This window comes from Mesoplodon densirostris, chromosome 12 (genome assembly GCF_025265405.1).
Source record: "Mesoplodon densirostris isolate mMesDen1 chromosome 12, mMesDen1 primary haplotype, whole genome shotgun sequence".
In the NCBI taxonomy this organism is placed as follows: Eukaryota; Metazoa; Chordata; class Mammalia; order Artiodactyla; family Ziphiidae; genus Mesoplodon; species Mesoplodon densirostris.
Window position 1 is genome coordinate 23,043,629 of NC_082672.1, and position 25,188 is coordinate 23,068,816.

The 25,188-nt window shown below is 35.2% G+C and overlaps 1 protein-coding gene across 1 annotated transcript in view; it reads right to left on the reverse strand.

Annotated features, from left to right (window-relative positions):
- VTA1 (vesicle trafficking 1) overlaps positions 1–25,188 on the reverse strand; it is a 70,913-nt gene that overhangs the window by 23,403 nt on the left and 22,322 nt on the right. The window contains exons 4-5 of the mRNA XM_060115271.1: positions 24,843–24,918; positions 8,843–8,951 (exon numbers count right to left, since the gene is read on the reverse strand). Of these exons, the coding sequence (XP_059971254.1) occupies positions 8,843–8,951; positions 24,843–24,918 (185 nt within the window). The remainder of the gene's footprint in view (positions 1–8,842; positions 8,952–24,842; positions 24,919–25,188) is intronic.

The following is a 25,188-nucleotide window of genomic DNA, read 5'->3' on the forward strand; positions in this document are numbered from 1 at the left end:
CTAGTAAAATCCCCATAGTTGGAGAATAAAATATCAATTAAAATATTAACTAAAATATACCCTTATATAATTCATATTCACAGAACACCACATCTAATAAATGCAGAATACATTCTTTTCAAATGCACATGCAACATTCACCAAGACAGATAATATTTTGGGCCACGAAATAAATCTTAATGAACTTTGAAATACTGAAAACTTACAAAAAAATGTTCCCTGACCAAAACAGAATTAAATTTAGACAGCTAGAAAAGCCCAAATATTTTAAAATTAAACAGTATACTTCTAAATAATCCATTCCCCAAAAAAGAAATCACAAAGAAAATAGAAATTATTTTGAATTAAATGATATCACAATTTGTGGGATGACATTAAATCAGTGCCTAGAAGAAAACTGATAGTTTTAAATGTTTATATTAGAAAAAAAGAGAGGCTTATTTATTTTTTCTTTGGCTACACTGCGAGGCTTGCAGGATCTTAGTTCCCTAACTAGGGATCAAACCTGGGCCCCCGCAGTGAAAGCACTGAGTCCTAACCACTGGACTGCCAGGGAATTCCCAAAAAAAGGCTTAAAATTTCAAAAAGTCTACATTTTCTCCTTAAGAAGCTTAAAAAAAAAGGCAAATTAAATTTCAAGTATAGAGAAGGAAAAAAATAAGAGCAAATATAAAGGAAATAGAAAATAAGACAGAAAAAATCTTAGAAGAGCGTTTGTTGAAACAATAAAAAATATTGAAAATAATATGGATTAGAAAAAAAAGGAAATAGATACTACAAATATTAAGAATTAAAGAGGGCTTCTCTGGTGGCACACTGGTTGAGAGTCCGCCTGCCGATGCAGGGGACACGGGTTCGTGCCCCAGTCCGGGAAGATCCCACATGCCGCGGAGCGGCTAGGCCCATGAGCCATGGCTGCTGAGCCTGCGCGTCCGGAGCCTGTGCTCTGCAACGGGAGAGGCCACAACAGTGAGAGGCCCACGTACCGCAAAAGAAAAAAAAAAAAAAAGAATTAAAGAGGTTATATCAATACCAATCCTACAGACATTAAGGGGTAATGAGGACAACAAAGAAATATTAAGCCAATAAACTGGAAAACCTAAGTGAAATGTCTTCATCCTTTTAATGTCTGCAGGATCATTATCATCATGAAACAGAGACACTAACTATCAAAACTCACCCAAGAAAAAGATCATCTGAATAGGTCTATATCTATTAAAGAAACTGAATTCATAGCTATAAACATTCTTACAAAGAAAACACCTAGCCTCAATAAGTGGTGAATTCTATGTAAGAAATAATACCAATCTCATGCAAACACTTTAAGAAAACAGGAAGAAAAATCACTGTCAACTTGTTTTCTGAAGCCAGTGTAACCTTGGTTAGCAAAACTCACGAAGATTTGAACATGGTCACAAAACTCCTTAACATCAGAATCAAATCTAGCCATATATTAAAGGGATAATATACCTCATGACCAAGTGGGGTTCACCAAGGAGTGTAGGGTTGATTTAACATTTGAAAATCAATCAGTGTAATTCATATTAATAGAATGTAAGAGGAAAAACAGTATAATTTCAATAAATGCATAAAAAGTATTTAAAAAATTTAACATCCATTTATGACAAAAGTTTTCAGCACCCTAGGAAAATAAAGGGAATCTTTCAGTATCAGAAGGGCAAAAAAACCAAACCAAAACAATGCACATATTTATCATGACTGGTGCAACAGACAAGAAAAAGAAAGAAAAGGTATGAAGATTGGAAAAGCAGCAGCAAAACTCTCTCCTTGCAGATGAGATGATTATCTACATAGAAACTCCCAAAGAATCTACAGAACTACCATCAAGACTCATGTCAATGTAGCAAGGTTGCAAGACGTAAGATTATACAAAAATCAATTTGTATTTCATACACTAAAAGTAAACATTGGAAAATGAAATTAAAATAATTCCACTTATAAGAGAACTTTTCATTCATTTTCATAAAATACTTAACAAAAGAGGTACAAAATCTCTACTCTGAAAAATACAAAATACTGCTGATAGAAATTAACAAAGGCTTAACAAATGGAAAGATATGTTCATATATTGAAAGACTTAATTTTGTTGAGATATGAATTCTCCCTAAATTGATCTATAAATTCAATGCAATATTGATCCTAATTCCAGTAGGCTTTTTGTTAATGGAAACTGGGAAACCTATTCTAAAATTTATGTGGAAACTCAAAGGACATAGAATGGCTAAGAAAATCTTGAAAAAGAAGAGTTGGAGGACTTAAATAGTCTGACTCCAAGATTTACTATAACAAGGTGGAAGGCAGTGTGATATTGGTACAGGCCAGAAAAATACATCAATGCCACTGAAAAGAGTTCAGAAATAAAATCACACTTACATGGTTAATGAATTTTTGACAAAGGAACTAAAGAAATTCAAGAAGGAAAGGAAAGTGTGTAACAAATGATGCTGGAATAACAGGACATCCTTATGGAGGAAAGAATCCTGATTTCCTACCTTACACCCTATGCACAAAAAACTTAAGATCTGAGGGCTTCCCTGGTGGCGCAGTGGTTGGGAGTCCGCCTGCCGGTGCAGGAGACATGGGTTCGTGCCCCGGTCTGGGAGGGTCCCGCATGCCGCGGAGCGGCTGGGCCCGTGGGCCATGGCCGCTGAGCCTGCGTGTCCGGAGCCTGTGCTCCGCAACGGGAGAGGCCACAGCAGTGGGAGGCCCGCGTACCGCAAAAAAAAAAAAAAAAAAAAAAAAAAAATTTAAGATCTAATAAAGGTCTAAAAGTAAAAGCTCAAACTAAAATCTTCTAGATTAAAAACATGAGAGAGAATTTTTGAGGCTGAGTTAGGTAAAGATTTCTTTTTTTAATTTAATCTTTATTTATTTACTTTTATATATTTTTTGGCTGCGTTGGGTCTTTGTTGCTGTGCGTGGGCTTTCTCTAGCTGCGGCGAGCGGGGACTACTCTTCGTTGTGGTTTGTGGGCTTCTCATTGCGGTGGCTTCTCTTTTGTGGAGCACGGGCTCAAGAAGCGCGGGCTTCAGTAGTTATGGCACATGGGCTTAGTTGCTCCGCGGCATGTGGGATCTTCCCGGACCAGGGATCGATCTTGTGTCCCCTACATTGGCAGGTGGATTCTTAACCACTGAGCCACCAGGGAAGTCCAGGTAAAGATTTCTTAGGACACAATAGCCATAAAATTTTAAACATTACAAATTATACTTCATCAGGATTAAAGACTTTTTGGTAATCAAAAGATAGTTAAGAAAGTAAGAAGGCAAGCAACAGAATAAATATTTGGGAGTAAATATCTGCAAAACATGTATTTGACAAAGGACTTTTATTCATAATTTTAAACAACTCAATAATAAAAAGACAAACAACCCATTAAAAATGGGCAAATACATCAATATTCATAGCAGCATTATTCACAATAGCCAAAAGATAGAGACAACCAAAATACCCATCAATGAATGACTGATAACCAAAATGTGGTATATACATACAATGGAATATTATTCAGGCTTTGAAATGAAATTCCAACACATCCTACAACATGGATGAACCTGCAGGACATTATGCTAAAAGAAAGCCAGTCACAAAAGGACAGATACTGTATGATTCCACTCAGATGAGTTACCTAGTGTAGTCAATTCACGGAGGCAGAAAAGAGAAAGGTAACTTACCAGGGGCTGGGGATGGTGGGAGTAAAGGGGAGTTATTGTTTAATGGACACAGAATTTCAGTTTGAGAAGATGAAGATCATTCTGGAGATGGACGGTGGTTACAGGCTAAACAGTCTGAATGTACTTAATGACAGTCAACTGTACATTTTAGATGGTTAAAATTGTAAATTTTATAGTATATGTCTATTTTACCACAAAAAATGGGTAAAAGATTTAAACAGATACTTCATAAATATATATAAAAAGCCAATACACGCAGAGCTCAGTATCACAGTCATTGGGAAAATGTACCTTAAATCACAATGTAGAACCCTTACACATGGGTCAGAATGGCTATATTTAAACATACTACCAACAATACCAAGTGTAAGCAAGGATACAGAGCAACAGAAACTAATACACAGCTGATGAGAGTATAAATGGTACACTAACTTCAGAAAATGGTTTGTGAGTTTCTTAAAAATTAAACAGCAATTCTGCTGTAGCTATTGACCCAGAGGAATTGACAATATGCCATGTGTTCACATATAGCATGTGAAATATGTCTGAAAAATATATGTATTTCAATGTCAAGAAGCTTGATTCATCATAACCTCAAATTGTAAACAACAATAATGTCCACTAGCAGATGAAGTGATAAACAAATTGTGGTGTCCATACAATGAAGTACTACTCAGCAGTAAGAAAGAATGTACTACTGATAAATAACACATGGGTGTATCTCACAGATATAATGCTTAGAGAAAAATGCTGGGCTCATTTGACATTATGACTCCATTTATACAAAGCTCTAGAACAGGCAAAACTAGTTTTTGGTTAAACAAACAACAAAATCATTTGCTTCTCAAGGTGGGAATAGACTGGGAAGGAGTACAAGGTAATTTCTAGGGGTAATGGAAATGTTCTATATTTAGAGAGCTGTGTGTCAAGTCATTGCATTACATATTTAAGATGCATGAGGTTTTACATTAAAAAAATAATAACTAAGCAAACAGGAAACTAATTTGTGTGTTTGCTTTTCACAGTGGTATGAATTAACGATTCTGACTCTATCATGTTTTCCAGACATGAACAAATGAGTGAATAAGTTAAAGATAAGGATTTGTAGTGCTGAAGAATGAATGAGTACTTTCTTGTTCTGTCTTCTGACAGGGACCAGAAGCAATGATATACCAGTAACAATGAGTACAGCTAGTGCCCAGGACTTGGCTTCTAAATATCATTCTTCACTAAAAAAGGACTCAGAGTTCTTTAAAGAAAGGCTCATTCTAGGGGCTGGGGCAAAGAAAGAACTAGATGTACTTGGAGCATTCTGAAGTGTTAGAAAGCAAGGAAGGAAGTTCAAATCTCCAAGAAGGATAGGAATATATAAAAAAAGACACATAAGCCAGTTTGGAAAACTCCCACTGTATGATTCTGGCACAATTTGACCATTATAATAAGAATGGATAGTACTGGCTTATAATCACTGCATATAAATTCATGATCACATACTAACATAATTAAATGAATAAATATACAAATGGAGGAGACACGAAAAGCTCTTCCTTATAGTATAATGCCAATTAATACATAAGGAAGGATGGTATTAGAAAATCATCAGGAGATGCTAAACATAGTGGATAAAGTGTCATAAAAAATAGAATACTTACATGGTTTCAAAGTAACTTCCACAAACTACTTATTAATAACAAAGGAAAAAATAATTTTAAAGTGGAATGATGTAGATGATACCACATTGTATGAGTGATCAGTTAATATCACCAATATTTCAACAGAATCATACTTCCAATATGGGGTAGAGAGAAATCTATATCACTGGGGTATATTTCTGCTAAAAATGCACAACCTTAATAGAACTATGAGGCAAGATCAGTCAAACCCAAACTGAGAGACAGTCTAAAACTAGCTTGTACTCTTCAAAAACGTCAAGGGAAGAAACACCTAGAAAGGCTGAGGAACCATTTCAGATTAATAAGGAACTAAAGGGACATGACAACTAGATGCAGTGCATGAACCCAGGCTGGATCTTGGAGGAGGAAAAAAAAAGCTACAGAGGGCATTACTGAATCAACTAATCAAAGCTGAATGAAGTACTTTTGGAGTAAAAGAGCATATCTCCAATTTATTTTCAAATACTTCAAAAAAATTTATATATGTAAAATGATACCTTCTTGTAGAACCGTAAGCCATTTCCAAGGAGATACTGTTAAAAGTTATGACATTAACACTAGATTATGATACTTTAAGTTTTAGATTAACCATGTATTGACTTATTTTATATCTCCCATATTATCTAACCAACAATCTTAATAACAAATATTTACTGAGACTAAAAAATGTTGATGTTAACTATACCTCAGGCTTTTCCAAAAGAAGGAAACTTTAAATCACTAGAAATTTGAAAGAAACAATTACCACCTTCATTAGTTTTTATTTTTTTATTGCTGGGGTATAGGTTAATATTGATCACCTAAAAACAATACCATTTTGCAGATACTGAAATCAAGTGGATATGGAAACTTAGAGTTTGAATGTTAACAGATATCCCTTCAGTTGAGCCTAAATTTTTTTCTAGAACACTTTTTTGTACCAATCATATGGCTTCCTTAAGTATTTTCTGACAATACGGTGACACAGTACTGTTTTCAAAAATTAAATATACTTCTTTTTTTTCTTACTCTAAATTAACTAAGGTATAGTATCTATTATTTTTTACTAGCTTTACTAGAATTCAATTCCAGAATGACAGAAAATTAGACTTTTATTAAACAATATCTTTTACATCGAGAATATCTTATACAATTAAAAAACACGAGAATATAATGCTACATTGAGAAAAAGAAAAATCAGTTTTAAGGAAGAGTTTTTGCATACATATTCAGATTTAATAACATCCTCTTTTAGAGCTGTAAGCCATTTCTGAGCAGACACTGTTAGATGTTATGACATCTAACATAGACGTTAGAATTACAAAGATTTGGGTTCAAATCCTAGGTTCCATTAACTAGTCATTAGAACTTGGATAAGGATGCCCAGCTACCAACAGAATTATATGGGGACTAAATTAGATAATATATGTAAAATGTCTATCACAGTGCCTAACACCTAGCATGTGCTCTATAAATTATAAATATTATCATAAATTAGGAAAATACTCACTTTATTAAACAATATATATTTTATAAGAAACTATACATACATACATAAAATAGCTCTGCAGAAATTCACATGAAGGAAGACTTTTACAGATAGGCAGGATTCAGACAGGTAAAGAAAGATGAACATTTTAGGAGGGAGAAATGGTTTTAATTAAAGAAAGAGAAAAAGGTACTTTCTTGCTGTTAACGTCTATGGATGTAATAAAGGGTTTATATAGGTGTTATGGACTGAACTGTCCCCCCAAAATTCGTTTGATGAAGCCGTAACCCCCAATGTGACGGTATCTGGAGACAGGGTTTTTAGAGGTAACTACAGGTTAAATGAGGTCATAAGGGAGGAGCCCTAATCCAACAGGAATGATCTGTGCCTCTCCCCCTCTTTTGCCCCCTCTCCTTGACACTCCACCATATGAGAACAGAAAGAAGGTGGTCCTCTGAAAGCCAGGAATTAGATCTTCACCAGAAACCAAACTCTGCTGGACCTTGATCTTGGATTTTCCAGCCTCCAGAACTGTGAGAAAATAAATGCCTTTTGTTTAAGCCACCCTGTCTATGGTATTTTGCTATGGCAGCCCTAGAGGACTAAGACCACAGGAGATAGGAGTAGGAAATAAAACTGGTCAGTGCCAGATCGTGGTGAGTCTTGCTTGGTAGGCTAAGGATCTTGGATCTTTTCTTTTGGAAAACTGGAAGTGAGTAATGGTTTTGTAAACAGTAGGACTAACATAAAACATGCCTGATTGTGGTCAGTATTAAAGCAGCGAAGGAAGTATGTAAAACATTCCAAAATATTAAATGAAAAAGTGAGAAATAAGGTTGTAGCAATACACTTGAAAAAATCCAATTTCACCGCCATGATGTAAATAACTCCAAAACTTAACCATGTCTTAGAATAGTTAACTTTAAACAGTTAATAACAACTTAATATTACAGTATTCATGCTATAGTGTTAGTAAAAAGAACAAAGGACTTTGAGTATAATTCAACTTCTGGTTCTCCTTTTCTGTGGTTCTATGACATTAGGCAGGCCAAAACCCAGAACCTCAATTTCCTCTTCTGTAAAACAGAAATAACATCAACTGTCTCTTGGAGATTTCTGAGGGTATGAGATACATGAAAATGATCTGCAAGCTTTAAGGCATTATATGAATGCAAGGCATTTATTATATGACTGCAAGAAGCATTCTATGTGAAAAAGGCTACCTCAAGATTAAACAAGGATATATCAGGAAGTGTCCTTCAGGAATAGATAGCAAAAAATTTATTTGAAATAACGCATAAAAGCTTGCTTCTCTAGGAGAAGAGCTGCAAAAACAGTTTATACATAGTATTTATATGTAGAACTGTAGTGTTGCTTTTTTACTGAGTGGCATTATAAAATTCTAAATAGTCCTCCAAATGAATGAATAAATAAACCAACCAACCAGATGTAGAACAGTGTGTGTATTACCAATTGTGTGAAAAAAAGTGAGGGTATATATTCCTATTTACTAGTAATTTATAAAAAATAATCTCTGTAAAAATACACAAAACACTAAAACATTTACTTATTTGGGTTTCAGTAGAATCTAGGAAGATAAAGGGTGTGGTGGAAAGGAGAATTTCACTTATTTCTTATATACTGTATAAATTTTTAACCATGTGAAAGTATTACCTGCCCCCCTCCCCAAAAAACCCACCTCAGGTATATACAAAATAAATTCAGTGTTCTTTGTAGTTTGGAAACATTTTACAGATTAAAAAAGGATTGCCTGTCCCACGTAGGAAAGAAATCTGATTAGAGGCCGGAGACAGAGCAGTTGACACAGACAGATATTAGAACAGTTTGGCCTTAATTTTTCACTTGTCCCTAAGTTTATAATTTTACACGTGATTTTGGACCTGATGAAGGAAACAAAATTGTATCACTCCTTCTAAAAACTCTGAATAATAATATATTGAGCAATTATGATTCTACTAAATCATTTTACTTAGATAAATACATACCATTATCTTCTTCAATCCCAACAGGCCCTGCTTGAGGAGTCTCTCCATTCTTTAAACAATTGTGAATATATGTTGCCTTCCACCTTGCATACTTTCTGTGTTTCACATTCTAAAAGAAATATTTTTATGTCAATGTTAGACTGCAGTAAGAAAGTCAAATAAAAATATACATTATGATGACCTACATCATACTTCTGTGATAAAACCTATTTTTGCACGGTACAGCTCTGACATATTCTGGCAATCTCCCCACCTTATCATGGGATTCTACCAACTGCCTAGGGCTTGACAGACTTCATGAAAAGCCATCTTCCTCAAGACACATAACTAGTTCTCTTTTGTGGTTTTATGTTTCAGAAGAGGTCTACAAAGGAACTATAGGAGTGTCCTTTCAGCAAAACTTGCAACTTTTATGCACAGGACAGAAATAGGCTAAATTGAATTTAAAATTAAACATAAAATAACAACATACTAAACGATTTTCACTAAAGAGGGAAAAATTAATCTGTACAAATATATGAAAACAAACAAACAAAAAACTAAGATGCTGTAGTGGTTACAGCAAACACATGAACATTAGACTGACAGCTACACAAACTTGACCTTTTAACTTATGTTATTTACCAGCTCTAAATCTCAGTTACCTCGGTTCTAAAAAGGGGAAAATAATACATCACTGGGTTGCTGTAAAGAGAAATGGAAAATCAGTGAAGAATCTGCTAGTTGCCTCTTCTTCTTTCCTGACTTAAAATTTACGCTACATGCTATAGAATAAGACAAAAATTTGCTTTAAAAATACAAGAGTAAAATCTGTTAGAATTTAGGATGGACTACTGATTTTCAGTTTATATTTTCATTTGACCTTTACTGTAATCATGGACCAGTGGCACTGCTAACACCTGGGAGCTTGTTAGAAATGCAGACTCTTCTATAGCCCACTCCAGACTTCCTGAACCACAATCTGCACTGCATCAAGACCCCCCAGGTGATCTGTATGCACATTAAAGTTGGAGAGAACACGTGACTTTATTATGTTGAAAACAACTGTAATTTGCCTTTTGTAAAGATCCACTAAGTCAGCAATAACTACAAGTACTGCATACAGTCCAAATACTTAGTTGAGTATTCTGTAATGTGAGATTCTCTACATACTACTATAGATAAGTAGTACAATATACAGAAACCTAAAGAAAAAGTAACCCTTCAAATTACTGAATTTGTATATTTAACTTCTCTTCTCTTCTAAAACAATCCTCTCATATATTCCATTTTTAAAAAAGTTCCATACGTTGATTCTCATTTTCTTCCAGGTACAATTATATTTTGCTCCACTTCCCCTTACCTGGTCCTTACCACAACCTTGAAATTTAGGCAGGTCATGTTTTACTCACAGTAAGGCTCTGAGACATTAAAAGACTGACTCAATGTAAATATAGATTAACCTGGCATTCAAGGCCTTCTACATTGTGGCCATGGCTTCAGTCTCATTTCCTACCATTTCCCTCAATCCAGCTGGGATTCTGCCTCACCTGCAGTCTTTCTCGTGCTATTCTCTTTGTCTCATACGGTTTCCTCTTCTGCCAAAAGTCTCTTCTTCTCTTAGGTTCAGTTCAAATGTTTATTCCCATATGAGCTACCCTGACTCCCAGCAAGTCAACAGCTATATATCATTTACTCAAGTCAGGCACCATGCTAAGTGCTAGAGGTAATGGGATGAACAAGTTAGGCATGAGTTTTGGAGTCCAATGTGAAAGCCAGGCAATAACTTCCATCACTAAATGTGACACCTGTATTATCTGAAGTCCATAATATTTTCTTCATCTTTTTCTCTTAGGATTCTATAGTCCCAACATTATAGAGATGAGGAAGTGGCATTACAAAAGTAAAATGACTTACCCCATGTCACACTAGTAATCAACCTAGCCATTCAATTTAGGGCTGTTCTGGTAAGCTACAATTAGCAAACTGCAATTTGCAATTTAGACAGCAATGTATACAATAAGGGAAAGTGTGCCTTTTTAAAAATTATTTTTTAACACCTTTATTGGAGTATAATTGCTTTACAATGGTGTGTTAGTTTCTGCTGTATAACAAAGGGAATCAGATATACGTATACATATATCCCCATATCCCCTCCCTCTTGCGTCTCCCTCCCACCCTCCATATCCCACCCCTCTAGGTGGTCGCAAAGCACTGAGCTGATCTCCCTGTGCTATGCGGCTGCTTCCCACTAGCTATCTATTTTACATTAGGTAGTGTATATATGTCCATGCCACTCTCTCACTTCGTCCCAGCTTACCCTTCCCCCTACCCGTGTCCTCAAGTCCATTCTCTACAACTAAGTCTTTATTCCTGTCCTGCTCCTAGGTTCTTCAGAACCAGAAAATGGGCTTTTAAATGGTACTTTAAATATAAAGAGAATCATTTTGAAAGTAAATGAATAAATTGCTTAGGAAAGTTTAAGTTACCTTCTTTTGGAGTCTTTTAAAAATGAGACAGATTTTCTTTCGTCTGAAATAATTTAACATTGTCTAAAGACTTAATTGGGTAAGTCATATTGTAATGACTTTAGAAGGTTCCTTCATTCCTAATTTCATAGTACGAACAGTGTAGAGACATTTCAACCACGTTGGGTTCCTCATTAGTATGTGAAGTTTAAAAAACATTACTCTAACCTGAAATGGGTTCATTTTAATAAATACATTAAAAAAAATTTCCCCAGGGCTTCCCTGGTGGCCCAGTGGTTGAGAGTCTGCCTGCCGATGTGGGGGACACGGGTTCGTGCCCCGGTCCAGGAAGATCCCACATGCCACGGAGCAGCTGGGCCTGTGAGCCATAGCTGCTGAGCCTGCGTGTCCGGAGCCTGTGCTCCGCGATGGGAGAGGCCACAACAGTGAGAGGCCCACGTACCAAAAAAAAAAAAAAAGAAAAAGAAAAAAAAATTTCCCCAAAGCAGATAAATCAACACAACAGCTTGATTTTTATTCCACACTATTTCCAAGACACCCCTAGAAACTGGTGCTTAAATTTTGAGCAGATTTTGGCAGTTGTAACTCAAAACTAATTCACCTTTTCATTGTTTTCTTTCAAATAAAGGATGCTAAATATTAAATAATATTTGAAGAGGAGAATTTCAAGATGTCAGTATTTTTGAAATCTTTTAACTTCTTTTGGCTGATTAGACATCCTTTCTGGGAAACAGGAATTACAAAAAGAACTTTTACTTTTGTCCCTGGCCTCTATGTTCCTGTTTTGTAACTGGATTGATAAGAGTCACTGACAACTGCAAATTTTAGCCACTAAGTCAGCAGTGGTTAAATAAGAATTTTCATTTAATTTTTAAATCATTTGCACTTGCTACACTGAAGAATGACTGGCCAGCAAACACCAATCATACGTTAAAACAGGGGTTCTCAAACCTGGTGCATGTAAGAATCATATTAGGGTGTAATAAAAAAATAAATTCCTGGGACTTCCCTGGTGATCCAGTGGTTAAGACTTCACCTTCCAATGCAGGGGGTGCGGGTTTGATCCCTGGTTGGGAAGCTAAGATCCCACATGCCTCACGGCCAAAAAACCAAAACATAAAACAGAAGCAATATTGTAACAAATTCAATAAAGACTTTAAAAAAATGGTCCACATGAAAAAAAAAATTCCTGGCCCAAATTACAGAAAACCTGATATAAATCATTCTCCATTAGCATACCAAAAAGCCACCTTGAAAGAGAATACTTTATTTTTTATTTTTTACATCTTTATTGGAGTATAATTGCTTTACAATGGTGTGTTAGAGAATGCTTTACATTAGCTGTCTCCAATTCTTCCTCTTGAACCCATCCTAATCAAGTTTTTATCCCTAGCATGCACTGCAACTGTTTCTGTCAAGGTTACGGATTACTTCTCTTGCTAAATCCAAAGCTTAGATGTCATCTTACTTGTCCCCATTAAGGTGGAAAGTTGAGTACTCCCTCCTCCTCGCAACCCCCTTTTCACTTGCTTTCCTGGTTATCAAGGTCTTCTGGTTTTGCCTCACTGGGTGTTCCTTTTCAGACCTTCACAGTGATTCTTTCTCATCTCCAGGGTGGGGAGCGCCACAGACTTCAGTTCTTAAGACTTCTCATCTTGTTTTCAACACTTTACCTTGACGACCTCTTCCAGTCTAATGGCTTTAAATACTGTGCGGTCAACTCCCAAATGCTCAGACCTCTCTTCTGAACTTCAGGATGTATACATTCAACTCAGCATTTCACTTGTACATCTGATAGCTCAAAACATCCAGAGTTCAAAACCGATTTCAGATCTTCCCGCTACTCAATTCGTTCCTCCACGTCAGTAAATGTCTTGTAGTTGTTCAAGCCCCAACCTTTGAAGTCATTTTTGAGCCCTCTATTTCTCTCATATTCTACCAATGAATCTTAAATTCTGTCAGTTCTACATTCAAAATGTATCCAGTTTCTCACCATGTCTTCTATTGCAATTTCTGGTCTGAGCCACCACTGCCCTCACTTTGATTATTAATAATATACTAACGGTGCCCCTTATTTCCACCCTTGTCCATTATAATGCAAGTAATAACACCTTAAAGATAGCAGTCAAATCCTGTCAACTCTATTTGAACTCCCCTACCCCACCGTCACCTGCCAGCATTTTCCTCACTCTAGATTCAGCCACGTTGTATTCCTTGCTATGTCTTGAACTTCAACAGGTAACTGTGCTGTTCACAAATCTTTGCACTTTCTCTTGTCTCTTCCTGGAACATCTGTATGATTCACTCCCTTACTTCTTCAGGGCTTTGCTAAAATGTTGCCTTCTTAGTGAGACATTCCCCAGACACCTTATTTAAATTGACCTTCCTATCCCTACCATGGGATCCCTACCATGATATTTATCATGATATACTATACATTTTATGTGTTTATTTGCTTATTGTCTGTCTTCACCAGAGGAATGTGATTACCACAAGGGCAGGGATTTAATCCACTGCTGTATTACTACTGCCTAGAACAGTGTTTAGCATGTAGTAGACATTAACAAATATTTGGTGAATGAATGAATGGACAGTAGACTCTGGAATCCTTTTTTTTTTTTTTTACATCAAGTACCACAAACGATTCTGAAGCTGGCTGTCCTAGAACAGCACTAAGAAAAACACTGAACTGGAGTGAAACACTTTTTGCCAACGAATAAATGTGAACATTAAACTTCAGTACACAGTTTCACTTAAGCTTGCAGGGAGGGGTCAGTGGATGGGGTGAAGGGTGTCCTTGAAACCCCCTGAATTATATGAAAAAAAAGCAATACACATATGCATGGGAGAGAAGCCACAGCTTTCATAACATTTCAAAGTAATTAGTAACACAAAAGAAAATAAGAATCTCTAAGTTGGTGGTAACATCACAGATAACACATTTATACTCTTAGGCCCTCAATTCTCCCAAGTATATTACACAAACAACAAGGGCTCTATATAACTCCCAGGAACACTGGACATAGCACAATGAGAAACACTTTAAAAATACATATTCAACAAACTTACTATCATGATTCAAATATTAAAGTGTTATCACAAATAACATGTATTTCCTGGAGACTTATTCAAAATTTTTATACCTTTATATTTTTCAAAGCAACTAGAATTTTATAAAACAAATTTTAAAAATGAGAGTAAAACTGTACCAAAAAGTCTTAACTATAATACACAAATACTTAAATTTACTCTATTTTTATAATATTTGAAAGGTACACTCCAATTAGCTGAAAGATATCCAAAGAAGGTATGAACATTAACTATTTAAAACTTAATCCACCAGGGCAAGAAAAGAAGCCAATGCTATCTTCTGGGGGAAAAAAATATACATATATAGTTTTGTGAAGGAACTTTATATAATTTCATCAAGCTTGGAGAAAAGTTTTAAAACTAGTACACGGTACTTTTCACTCAGATCACCCAATTGTTTACATTTTGTATTATCAATCTACTCATATATGCATGGACTTACTATGCACATATTAATATGTAAAATGTTTACTGCATTTTTTTCTGTACCAATTAAGAGTAAGTTGGAAGTCACTCTGCCCCCTTACCCTTTCATTAATCATTTTTTAAGATCAAGGACAATCTCACACACAATCGTTATTAAAATCAGGAAATTTAACACTTACACAAGAATACTGTTTGATCCACAGTCCCAATAAATTCTGTCAATTGGCCCAATGATGTCCTTGGTAGTTCCTCCCCTGGGTCTATTTAACTTAAAAAGCATACATTATTTAGTTGTCATTATCTTTTTAGCCCTTAATCTGGAACAGCCTTTGTTAGTGTTTCTTGACCTTGACATTTCAGTTTGGATTTGTCTGATGTTTCCTCATGATTAGGTTCAGATTATGCATTTTCCACAGGATTTGCACTGAAGTGATATTTGCCTTTCTCACTTCATCTTATTAGGAGCCACATAATATCAGCTGGTCCCAATATTGCTTGTGTTAGGTTTGACGAGTTGGTTAAAGTGGTGTCAGACAGGTTTTTCCATTACTGGCTTACTATTTTCCCCTTTAAAATTAATAAGCAATCTGAGGGGAGAAATTTAGAGACTAATGTAAATATCCTGCTCGTCACTAAATTTTCTGCCCACTAGTTTTAAATCCCATTAATGATTTCCAACTTCATTGTCATTTCTCTATTTATTAGTTAGAACGCTACTGTAAGGAGCTTTCTCCGTCCTTCCATTATTTATTTATTCATTCATTTATTTTTTCCATTGTATGTTTCAGTAGGTACCAATGAATTCTTATTTTATTCAATGCATTACCTATTAATATCATTCATATTTCGATAGTCAAACTGTCCCTGATGCTGACAGTGGGAACCCTTTCAAGTTGGCTTCTGGATCCTTCTGACATGTTCCTGTGATTATGTGAACCATTTCTTTATTTTCTGGCACAGTAAGAAGGTCCAGCTTCATTTAATACTTTCCCTTACCCAGCCCTAGATACCCAGCCCTATAAGAGTCCTGGTTCCTTTTAAAGATGAGGGGTATTTAGAACCCAAAATCAGGCACTAGAGGTGCTCACTGTTACTGATGCATCATTGCTTCTAGGTTCTTTCAGTACAGAGATATAGGAACTATGTTTTATGTGCATGTGTACACACACCTATGTATATATGCTGTATATACAAATACATGCATATACTGTATATGCACACATTTATAGTATACATGCATACTGTTTATAGAAATATATCTATTTTGCCTTATTTGTATATTTAAAAGCATGAGTTAATATGGACATCTCCAACTCCAATCCAACACTATAATACAATCTAGTCTTCTCCCACCCTCCACTGTAACTTCTTTCCCCAGAAGTGAGAAATCTGGCTCCCTCAATATATTTACTCATTTGCACAATCCTCGAATATAGAGTACGCAGTTTTAGAATTGCCAACTAATATCATCAAGAAAAACTAAACCTACAAACAACAGTTCAATATTTAACTTTTTTTGCAGTAAAACTGATATACCTTGAGATGTATAAATCTTAAGTGTATAGTTTGAGTATTGACAAAAAGATCTACCTGTGTAAAACATACTCCTATCAACATACAACATTTCTAGTTCCCCAGGAAGCTCCTTTATATCCCTTTCCGGATCAATTTCCCCTTGGCATACACCAAAAAACTCCTAATTTTCTTCACTAGAATCAAGTTGTCTATTGTAGTACTTTATATGAAGGGAATCATATAGTTTGAATTTTTTTGGGTCTTTTTTTGCTCAACATGTCTACAAAATTGATCCATGTTTTAGGGTATATCAGTAGCCTCTTTTTATACCTTAGTAACAGTACAATTTATTTATCAGTTCCTCTGCTGGTGGACATCTGGGCTGTTTACACAGCTTTGGGATATCATGAATAAAGTTGCTATGAGCACTCCTGAACAAGTCTTTTCTGGACATATGTTTTCATTTCTCTTGGATAAACACCAAGGAATTGCTGGGTAAAAAGGTAGGTGTATGTTTAACTTCATAAAAATCTGCCAAATCTCTTCCCAAACTGGTTATGACATCTAACATTTTCACCAAGCGATGTACGAAAGCTCTTGTTTTCACATTCTAGCCAATATTTGATGTGGGCAGTCTTTATTCATTTTAGATAATTTTACTGCTTTTAAACTATTTATCCTACAAATGACTGAGAGGGGGGTGTTAAAATCTCCAACCACTATTATGACTTTTTTTTTGTATTTTCTTTTATTTTTATCACGTTTTGTTTCATAAAGTTTAAAACTGCTATTAGGTACATAGACATTTATAACTGTGGTAACTTCTTAATGAACTGTAATATCTTCTTGATAACAAAATGTCCCATTTTACCTCTGGTAAAACATCATCTTAAAGTTTACTTTATCTAATATTAATATGGCCACCTCAGATTTTGCTAACTTAGTATTTGCATTGAATATTTTTTCATCTTTTCATTTTCAAAATATCTGTGTCTCTGTATTTAAAGGATGTCTCTTATAAATAGTATACAGTTGGGACTTGCTTTCTACTTTTAAATCGGAGTGTTACTCCATTTACATTTATAGTATGTACTGATACAGCTGTATGTAGGCCTAAAATTTGCTATTTGTTTTATATTAGTCTTATCTGCTTCTCTTTCTCTCTGTTCCCTTTCCCTGCCTTTTTTTGGGGGTGGTTTACCAAATATATATGTATAGTTACAATAAGTTTTACTTAAATGGCATATATATTTTTTTAAAGAAACGAATAAAAGAGGAAATATATAGTTTTTAATGTATTTACTTACACACTGTATCAGTGTACTTTATTCCTTCCTATAAATCCAAGTTGTCATCTGGTATCATTTTCTTTCAGCCTGAAAAACCTCCTTTCTGCTGTTCTTTAGTTCTTTAGATCTTTAGTGCAGATCTGCTAGTAATGAACTAATTTATCTAAAAATGTCTTTTATTTTACCTTCATTATTTGAAGGGTAGCTTTGCTCTACAGAGAAGTCTGAGCTGTCAGGTTCTTTTGCTTGTTTGCTTTTTCTTTCAGTACTTTAAATATGCCAATTTCATTACCTTCTTGCCACAACTTTTTTAAAAAATGAGAAGCCAGCCATCCTTCAAAGCATTGTTACCTTGTGCGTAATGTGTCGTTTCCCAAGACAGCTCCTTCAAGATTTCCTCTTCCATCACTGAACTTTACTGGTTGGACTATCACAACCAGTAAATGCTCTCAGGTATGGTTTCTTTGCATTTATTTTACTTGAGGTTCACTGAGCTTCTTGGCTCCATAACTGTTTTTTTCACCCAATTTAGAAAATCTATGGTCATTTCTTCAACATTTTCTTTCTAGTCTCTTTTGTGGGACTCCAATTGTACATGCTGGACCTCCAAATATAGTAGTAATAATACATAATATGCCTATTTCTGAATAAATTTATCTTAATATATAAGATTGAGTAGATGAGGATAGTTTCCATTAAAATTTTCATGTATTTTACGTGGATGTCCTCTCTAAATACAGGATATTAGAACATTATCCATCAACTAATAAAAGCAAAATTAATGTTTTTTAAGTGTTTACTACATGCTAGGTACTTTGTTAAAGGCTTTACATGTATTTTCTCATTTAAAATCCAAAACACCTTGAAGAAGTAGCTGTTACAATTTTCTTCATCTTACAGATGTGGGAACAGGGTTACATAAGTCAAATAACTTACCCAAAGTCACACAGTTATGAAGTGGCATATGGGATTTTGAGGCCAATGCCTGCAGTATTCTGAACCACATTATACTAACATTGCATGCAAAAATACTTCATTCATTTACAACTATTTGAAGATCATGTACAAGACACCGTTCTTGGCAATTATTATACAGAAATGAATACAAGATACATGAAATTCCTACTCTAATAAGACAGACAATACTACCCTCATATCTTTCTATTTATTATTACAATTACTAAGAATGAGACCTTCAGTGTACAGTGAGAGCATGAAAACTTAAGGTATGGTGTATGTACAAAACACAATTTTGTAAGTAGATGAATTTCTCCTGATCTACCATGGTTTTCTAGGCTAGCAAGAAGATATTGCTTAATTCTGAAACTTACAGTGCAAATGGATACCTTAAATAGACTACCTCCTTTGCAGACAGCTATTCATGTACATTATTATTCCAGTTATATTGCAGCCCTGTTTTTCGAGTAGGGAGAGTCCCTGATTGAGATACAAACAGGATTCTCTGGGAGCTCCCATAGAGGGATGTAGATCAGTGCCAATCAAAATATGGTCCCAGAACCAGAGCTGGCCTGCAAACTGTTTACCACTTTTGTGACAAGACAGTACAGAAATTGAGAGCATTTGGGAAACTTATAGCAAATTAGGCTTGTACTTTATATGTCTTTTTAAGGTTTTATTTTTCTAGTTAATCATTATTTATATTTTACAAAACAATCAGCTTGCAACAGAATGGGAATTAAGAAGAAAAAAATGCTAGACCTTTATCACACAGAGTTTGTTAATACTGTTCTGGGCCATAGCATCTGGGGACAAGGAACTTTTATTTTCTGATTCTGTTTTCTCACAGTAATTCAGGGTTGTGAAAGTGAAACAAGATATATCTAAAGTGTCTAAGCACAGTGCCAGGCAAATGGTAGGATTGGATCGCGTCACTGTATTTTGTCATTACTACACCATATATCATCATACTCAGTTATTCTGCTTCCCTTTCCAAGTTGGAACACAAACCTTGTGAGGGCAGGAAAACATACCATATTCATTTGATTCCCCCAAATTAGCAGAAACTCAACAGATAAAGGCAAAATGGTATCTGCTCCTCAAACACTGCTAGAAGTGAAATAGATCTAAAATATGATAAAAGAAAGCCTATCAATACTGGCCATAAGTAGTTAACACAAGATGTTAAAGTAGAAAAATAACCTATATATATATTTTGAACATCGCTTGCTTTAAAATACAAAATTAAAAATTAAAAAAAAAATTAAAAAAACCCAAAAATCTTAAGTCAACACATTTATAGTGTAACATTCATAAAGTTAAGATCCTAAATGAGTTGAGAGAATGGAGAAATGCATATAAGGGCTATAATAATGGAGCTAAGACTCGAAGAGAAGGTAAGACTTAGACAAAGCAGGCTAAAAATCCAAAGTTTACAACAGTGAGAGCTGAGTGCGGGAGGTAAGCAGAATGGTCTGACAAACATACAATGGGACTGGTAAGAAGTAGCACAAGAAGGAGTCTGGACTTGCAAAGCCAGGAAAGGAAAAGTCCCTGTTAGGTTCTTCAATAAAACAATGACAGAGGAGAATAGGTTCCAGGGTAAAAGAGCCTAAAATAGGAAAATTAATTAGGTAAACTGCAGTAGTGTAGCTTGTGAACCAACGACCTTTAAAAAAAATGGCTGGAAAGTTAAATAAAAGGAATTTAACTAGAAGACTCAACATCTTTACGTACAAATGCCATAAGAAGGCCCCAGATGTTCGTCTTGCTCCCTCCCTACACTGACAGCCCCTACATTGCCATGTCATGTTTCTTCTCCTTTCTTCCTACTAGAAATTAGTGCTTGGCTGTCATAATTTCTGGTGGCTCTACTTTTCGTTATCATTTATATAACTTAAATGGGTAATTTTTCATCCCTCCTTTTGGAGCTTCTAATCTAAAACTATTTTTGCTTCTCTCCTTTTCTTTTTCTGTCTGCTTTTTCATCTTTGCTTTTTATTCTCCTTTTCCCATCTCTTCTTGCATGCGTGGAACATATAATCATAGACTGGTAGAGCTGCAAAGGACCTCAGAGATCTGCTTGACTAGGCTTCCCATTTTACAGAAGAAAAACCAAGTCCTGAGATGTAAAATGACCTCTTGCTTTGGAGTTTAGGCTTGGCACTGACAACCACTGTTGCTGTTCTTTTAAATAAATTTTCAGGACTGACAGGAAAAAACCACACCATTTTTTAAACTTTAAAAAATATAATTAAAAAAAACCCAGTATCTTGATTATAAAGATGATAAAATTAAAAGATAATTTTAAAATACACAAATAAAAACTATAAGATAATTATAATGCCTTTCCCTTCTTCATTTTCTGTTATTGTAGACTTTAATGTTTCTCATACAGCATTCTTTGAGAAGCAAGGGAAACAACTCTTTTTGAAGAAAGTTCCAGCTTTATTAAAAAGCTATGGGATATTATGCAGGTAATAACACCACCACATTTCCTTTATAAATGAACAAATAAGAAACAGCAATTCCTGAAATATACCTACAGGAGTACATATTAAAAAAAAAAATCTCCCTACCTGAAATCCTTAAACTTATTCTTTTCCCACCTTTCTGTTTCCTGTCTTTGTCTCTGCTAGTGTTTTCAAAGTATAGGATGAAACTAAAGTGAAAGTGGAAAGGGGAATGAGTTACAATGCTTTGAGTAACCAGTTATACCCAGCTTTTAAAACATGTCATGTTTTTAATAGTTATTGTGAAATAAATGAAATGTTCTGCTAGTTTGTGTCTTGTTTTAGGCATAGAGTGCTTAAATCACAAGTAAAGAAATACAAGCCTTAGATTTCCTCAGACAACAATGAGGACCTACCAGAGAGGGTTGACGCCGATGATACTCTGCTTATCTGTTTTGGTAGGAGCTGCGAAAGTCACAGCTAGAGTGTATTCCTCCCTATTCCACTCAAGTGGAGCATTATTTAAAGTTATGACATTTTAAATCATTATTTTGAAAAATCTGTATCTCAGTGATAATGATGAATATGCCACTTCTAGAAATGGAAAATGATGGAACAAAAACCAGCATTAAAATTAAGGGAAAATAGAATTTGAAACTAGGCTGATCAAACTGCCTGGCTGGGGGATTATGTTATTGGTGTATGAACAGTCTTGCCAGTATTTCACTTTCCTTGTCGGCTGCCTTTATTTAGTCAACCTTAGTTCAATGGCCAAAAACCAGTTCACTAGTTATGTAAGGATAAGATCACTGTATAATAATGGATATGAGAAATGTCAGTATTGTATGCCCAACAAATTATAACTTTTGATATATACAACTTTCACTGGATGTATAAACTTTGCATGTTATAACAAACATATGTAAGTTAGTGAAGAGCACCCACATATAATTACACACTAAATGTGTGTACATACATCTTCTAATTTAAAATGCAGGATTTACATAAAGGCCCAAAGAATAAACCTCAGCCCAATCAAATAATTATAGGGACGTCCTTTCCATGCTGGCCTTACAATGCCTAATTTCTTTTTTCCATACCATTTCAGACCCCTCCTGCTCTCTGGATCCCTTAACCACCAACACAGATGCTATTTCCTACTTTAATGCCAATGCAAGGCAGAAAAACTTAGGTAGCAGGTTGGGTGAATAGACAGGGAAAGAAAAGAGTGTAAACATTTTGGAAAAATGTCTCTTTCACTCTTGGGCTACATGTAGTCTTTAGTATCCTCAGTAAATAAACATCTCTCCCCCAACTCCTTTTGAAGCCCTCTCATTTGTCCCATTAAGAGTCCTCGCCTTAGCTACTATGTTCAAATAACTAAGAAAGCTGTTCTTTGTTAAGGATACCTATATGTAAACTTAGATTTTTTTTTCCTTCTGAAATGCAGATGAATGACATGCTAATTATGTGTGGAGGTATTTATGTGTCCCTTAAGTAAAACAAAAACAAAAACAAAAACAAACAAAACCAAACCTACATTACTCACTTAAGACTTCTGGACATTTTGTTCTTTTTCCTGTATCTATTACTTTACCTTTTATCTGGGTTCCCCACTGTTAGCAGTTACAACTTAAAAGAACTGTGTGCTTGCTTCTGAGATATGTGGGCAAAAGCAGCTCCTCTAAGTAAGAAGTAGGAGAGGCAAGAAAAGCCATCTCAGAAGTATCTGGCAAACTTATCTGCTACTGTGCCTTATCATGACCTTCTCTTCTGATATCTTACATTTCTATCCACTTCTCTAATTGTGTTTCTTTATTCACTTCTTCCTCTAGCCTTTTAAATACAGGTGTTTATCAGGATGTTTACCTGACCATCTTCTCTTTCTTTCAAAACTATCTTCTTACCTGAGGGTTTGTCTAATCTCCTAACTTGAACTTTCATCTCTATTTTGCATATTTCTTGTCTTTTTCTTTCCAAGTGTCTTGTGGTGATTTATTTTTGTAGGCTATACCTGCACCTCACACTTTACAATTTAAGTCTAAACATATTATTTTTCCTCAGGTCAGCGACAACCCACTTTGTACGAAGTTCCACAGTAATCATTAACTAGTTCTTTTGCCAAATGACTTGTAGTTCTTTCCTACCCCAGTTCATTCTATAGAGTCTTATCATACCAAGCACCCCAAAGCATAATTCTTTATTCAATAAATCCCCTAATTGAAGATGCCAGGCCTTTTATCATCTGTCTGATCTGGCTTATGACTTACTTTTCTAATCTGGTCTCATTATTCTCCTTCAGCCACCTGGTACTCGCCAAAACCTGACTACCTATCTACAGTTTTCCATAATGTCATGATTAAATCACCTCTAGGTCCTCTGTATGCCCTGTTTAGTATAGAGCCCCATACTAGTAAAACAGGAAAAAAATCCAGATCCGTAGTAACAGGAGACAGGAGTAGAAAGGGAGCTAAAGAGTGGATCCACAGGGCCTCTAAAATGCAAAAAAGTGAGAAGCATTTGTGGTTTTCACACTCCAGGCCTCAGTTTTCTCTTATATTTCTCTATTTCAAGAAAAGTTAACAGCAGTGGCTCTCACTGGGCATTGCCCCATACCCTCGCGGGTGTTTGGAAATATCTGTTGGTGGTTTCTAGTCATCTGACTGGGGAATGCTGTGTGGGCAAGAGACAGGATGCTTGATGTTTTGAAAGAAAAGGGACAGTCACACACAATAAAAAAGTGTCCCTCATTCGGCACAATTTTGAAATGTCCTGTACACCTCTGCCAACTCAAAAACTCAGCTTATGATCATCAGGCCTAGAGCTTAACTACATTTTACATATAAACAAAGCATTTATTGCACAGTTTTGATGTACTGTTTTACGAACATGTAAAATATCTCATAGATAGATTGTACTTTGTTTTGTTTGGAATGATACACTGAGCTGCTCACCATTTTGAAAAAATCATTTCATAGAAAGCAGTGGTCTTCATAGATCTCAAATCACTAATATGACATGCCTCTATCAGTCTCATTTGTAACTCTCTTTTCTCCTCTCTTCCTCCCTCCCTCCTTCCCTCCCTTCTTCCTTCCCCTCTCTCTCTCTTTTGTTCTCTTTCTAGATTAATATCTCCCCTCTCAGAAAACACATTTTCCACGTCAATGGTAAAGCCTGCTACAGTGAAAACAACACTGAACTCACGGCAACAAGTTTGTCACTTAGCCTCAGTTTGCTCATATATAAAATGAATATGTGCTCTACTTATCTTAGAGTGGTTATGAGAAACAAACTGATAAAATGCATAGGAAGTATCTTGTAAAATATCTAGTTCTATATGTATTTTACAATAGAGACAAATCTTTAACAATAATATTTCTGGCTAGAAACAAAATAGGAAAAAAACAGCACTAAAAAGTCTCTGCCTCCAGTAATGTTTACCAAATAACAGTACAGAAATTTAACAGCATCCAGGATTAGTAATACTTAAACACTTAATAAAATCAAACTCTGATCCTGGGGTTCAGGGACCAATACACTAGCTATGTACTCATTAAGTATAAAATACATGCTGGATTTAAAGAACTTATTACAAAAAAAAAAAAGTTTGTCATTAAAAATAATTCCATCTTTTGTTTTCACTTTTTAAAATGTGGCTAGTAGACAATTTAAAATTACACGTTTTGCTTATACTACATTTCTGATGGACATGCTGCTCTAAATAAACAATGCAATAATAAAACTAATAAAAAGCAACAATACTGATCTCCAGCTAATAAGACAATAAAGAATGTACACTCACTTCATCAGTGAGTTCTCCAAACACTGTTATGACATCTATTAAAAGACTTGCAGTATAGAAGGACTTGATCATGTTTCTGGAAGAGAAAAGAAAAGTTCATCTAATTCAAATGAAAAATGTAAGAATTAGTCTTGTAGCTACAAGACAAAAACTTCCAATGTTTATAAAAGCACTCTGAAATTAATATCAGATTTCAAGAGTACAATGGAGCTCCTTCTGTAATCTGTTATTAGGAGAAAGTTACAACACATATAACAGGTGAATATGCTACAACAAAGTTTCATAGTATGCGTCTGATTTTAGAAAATGTAATGACAGTACTATCTGAATCCATATCAAGCCATGT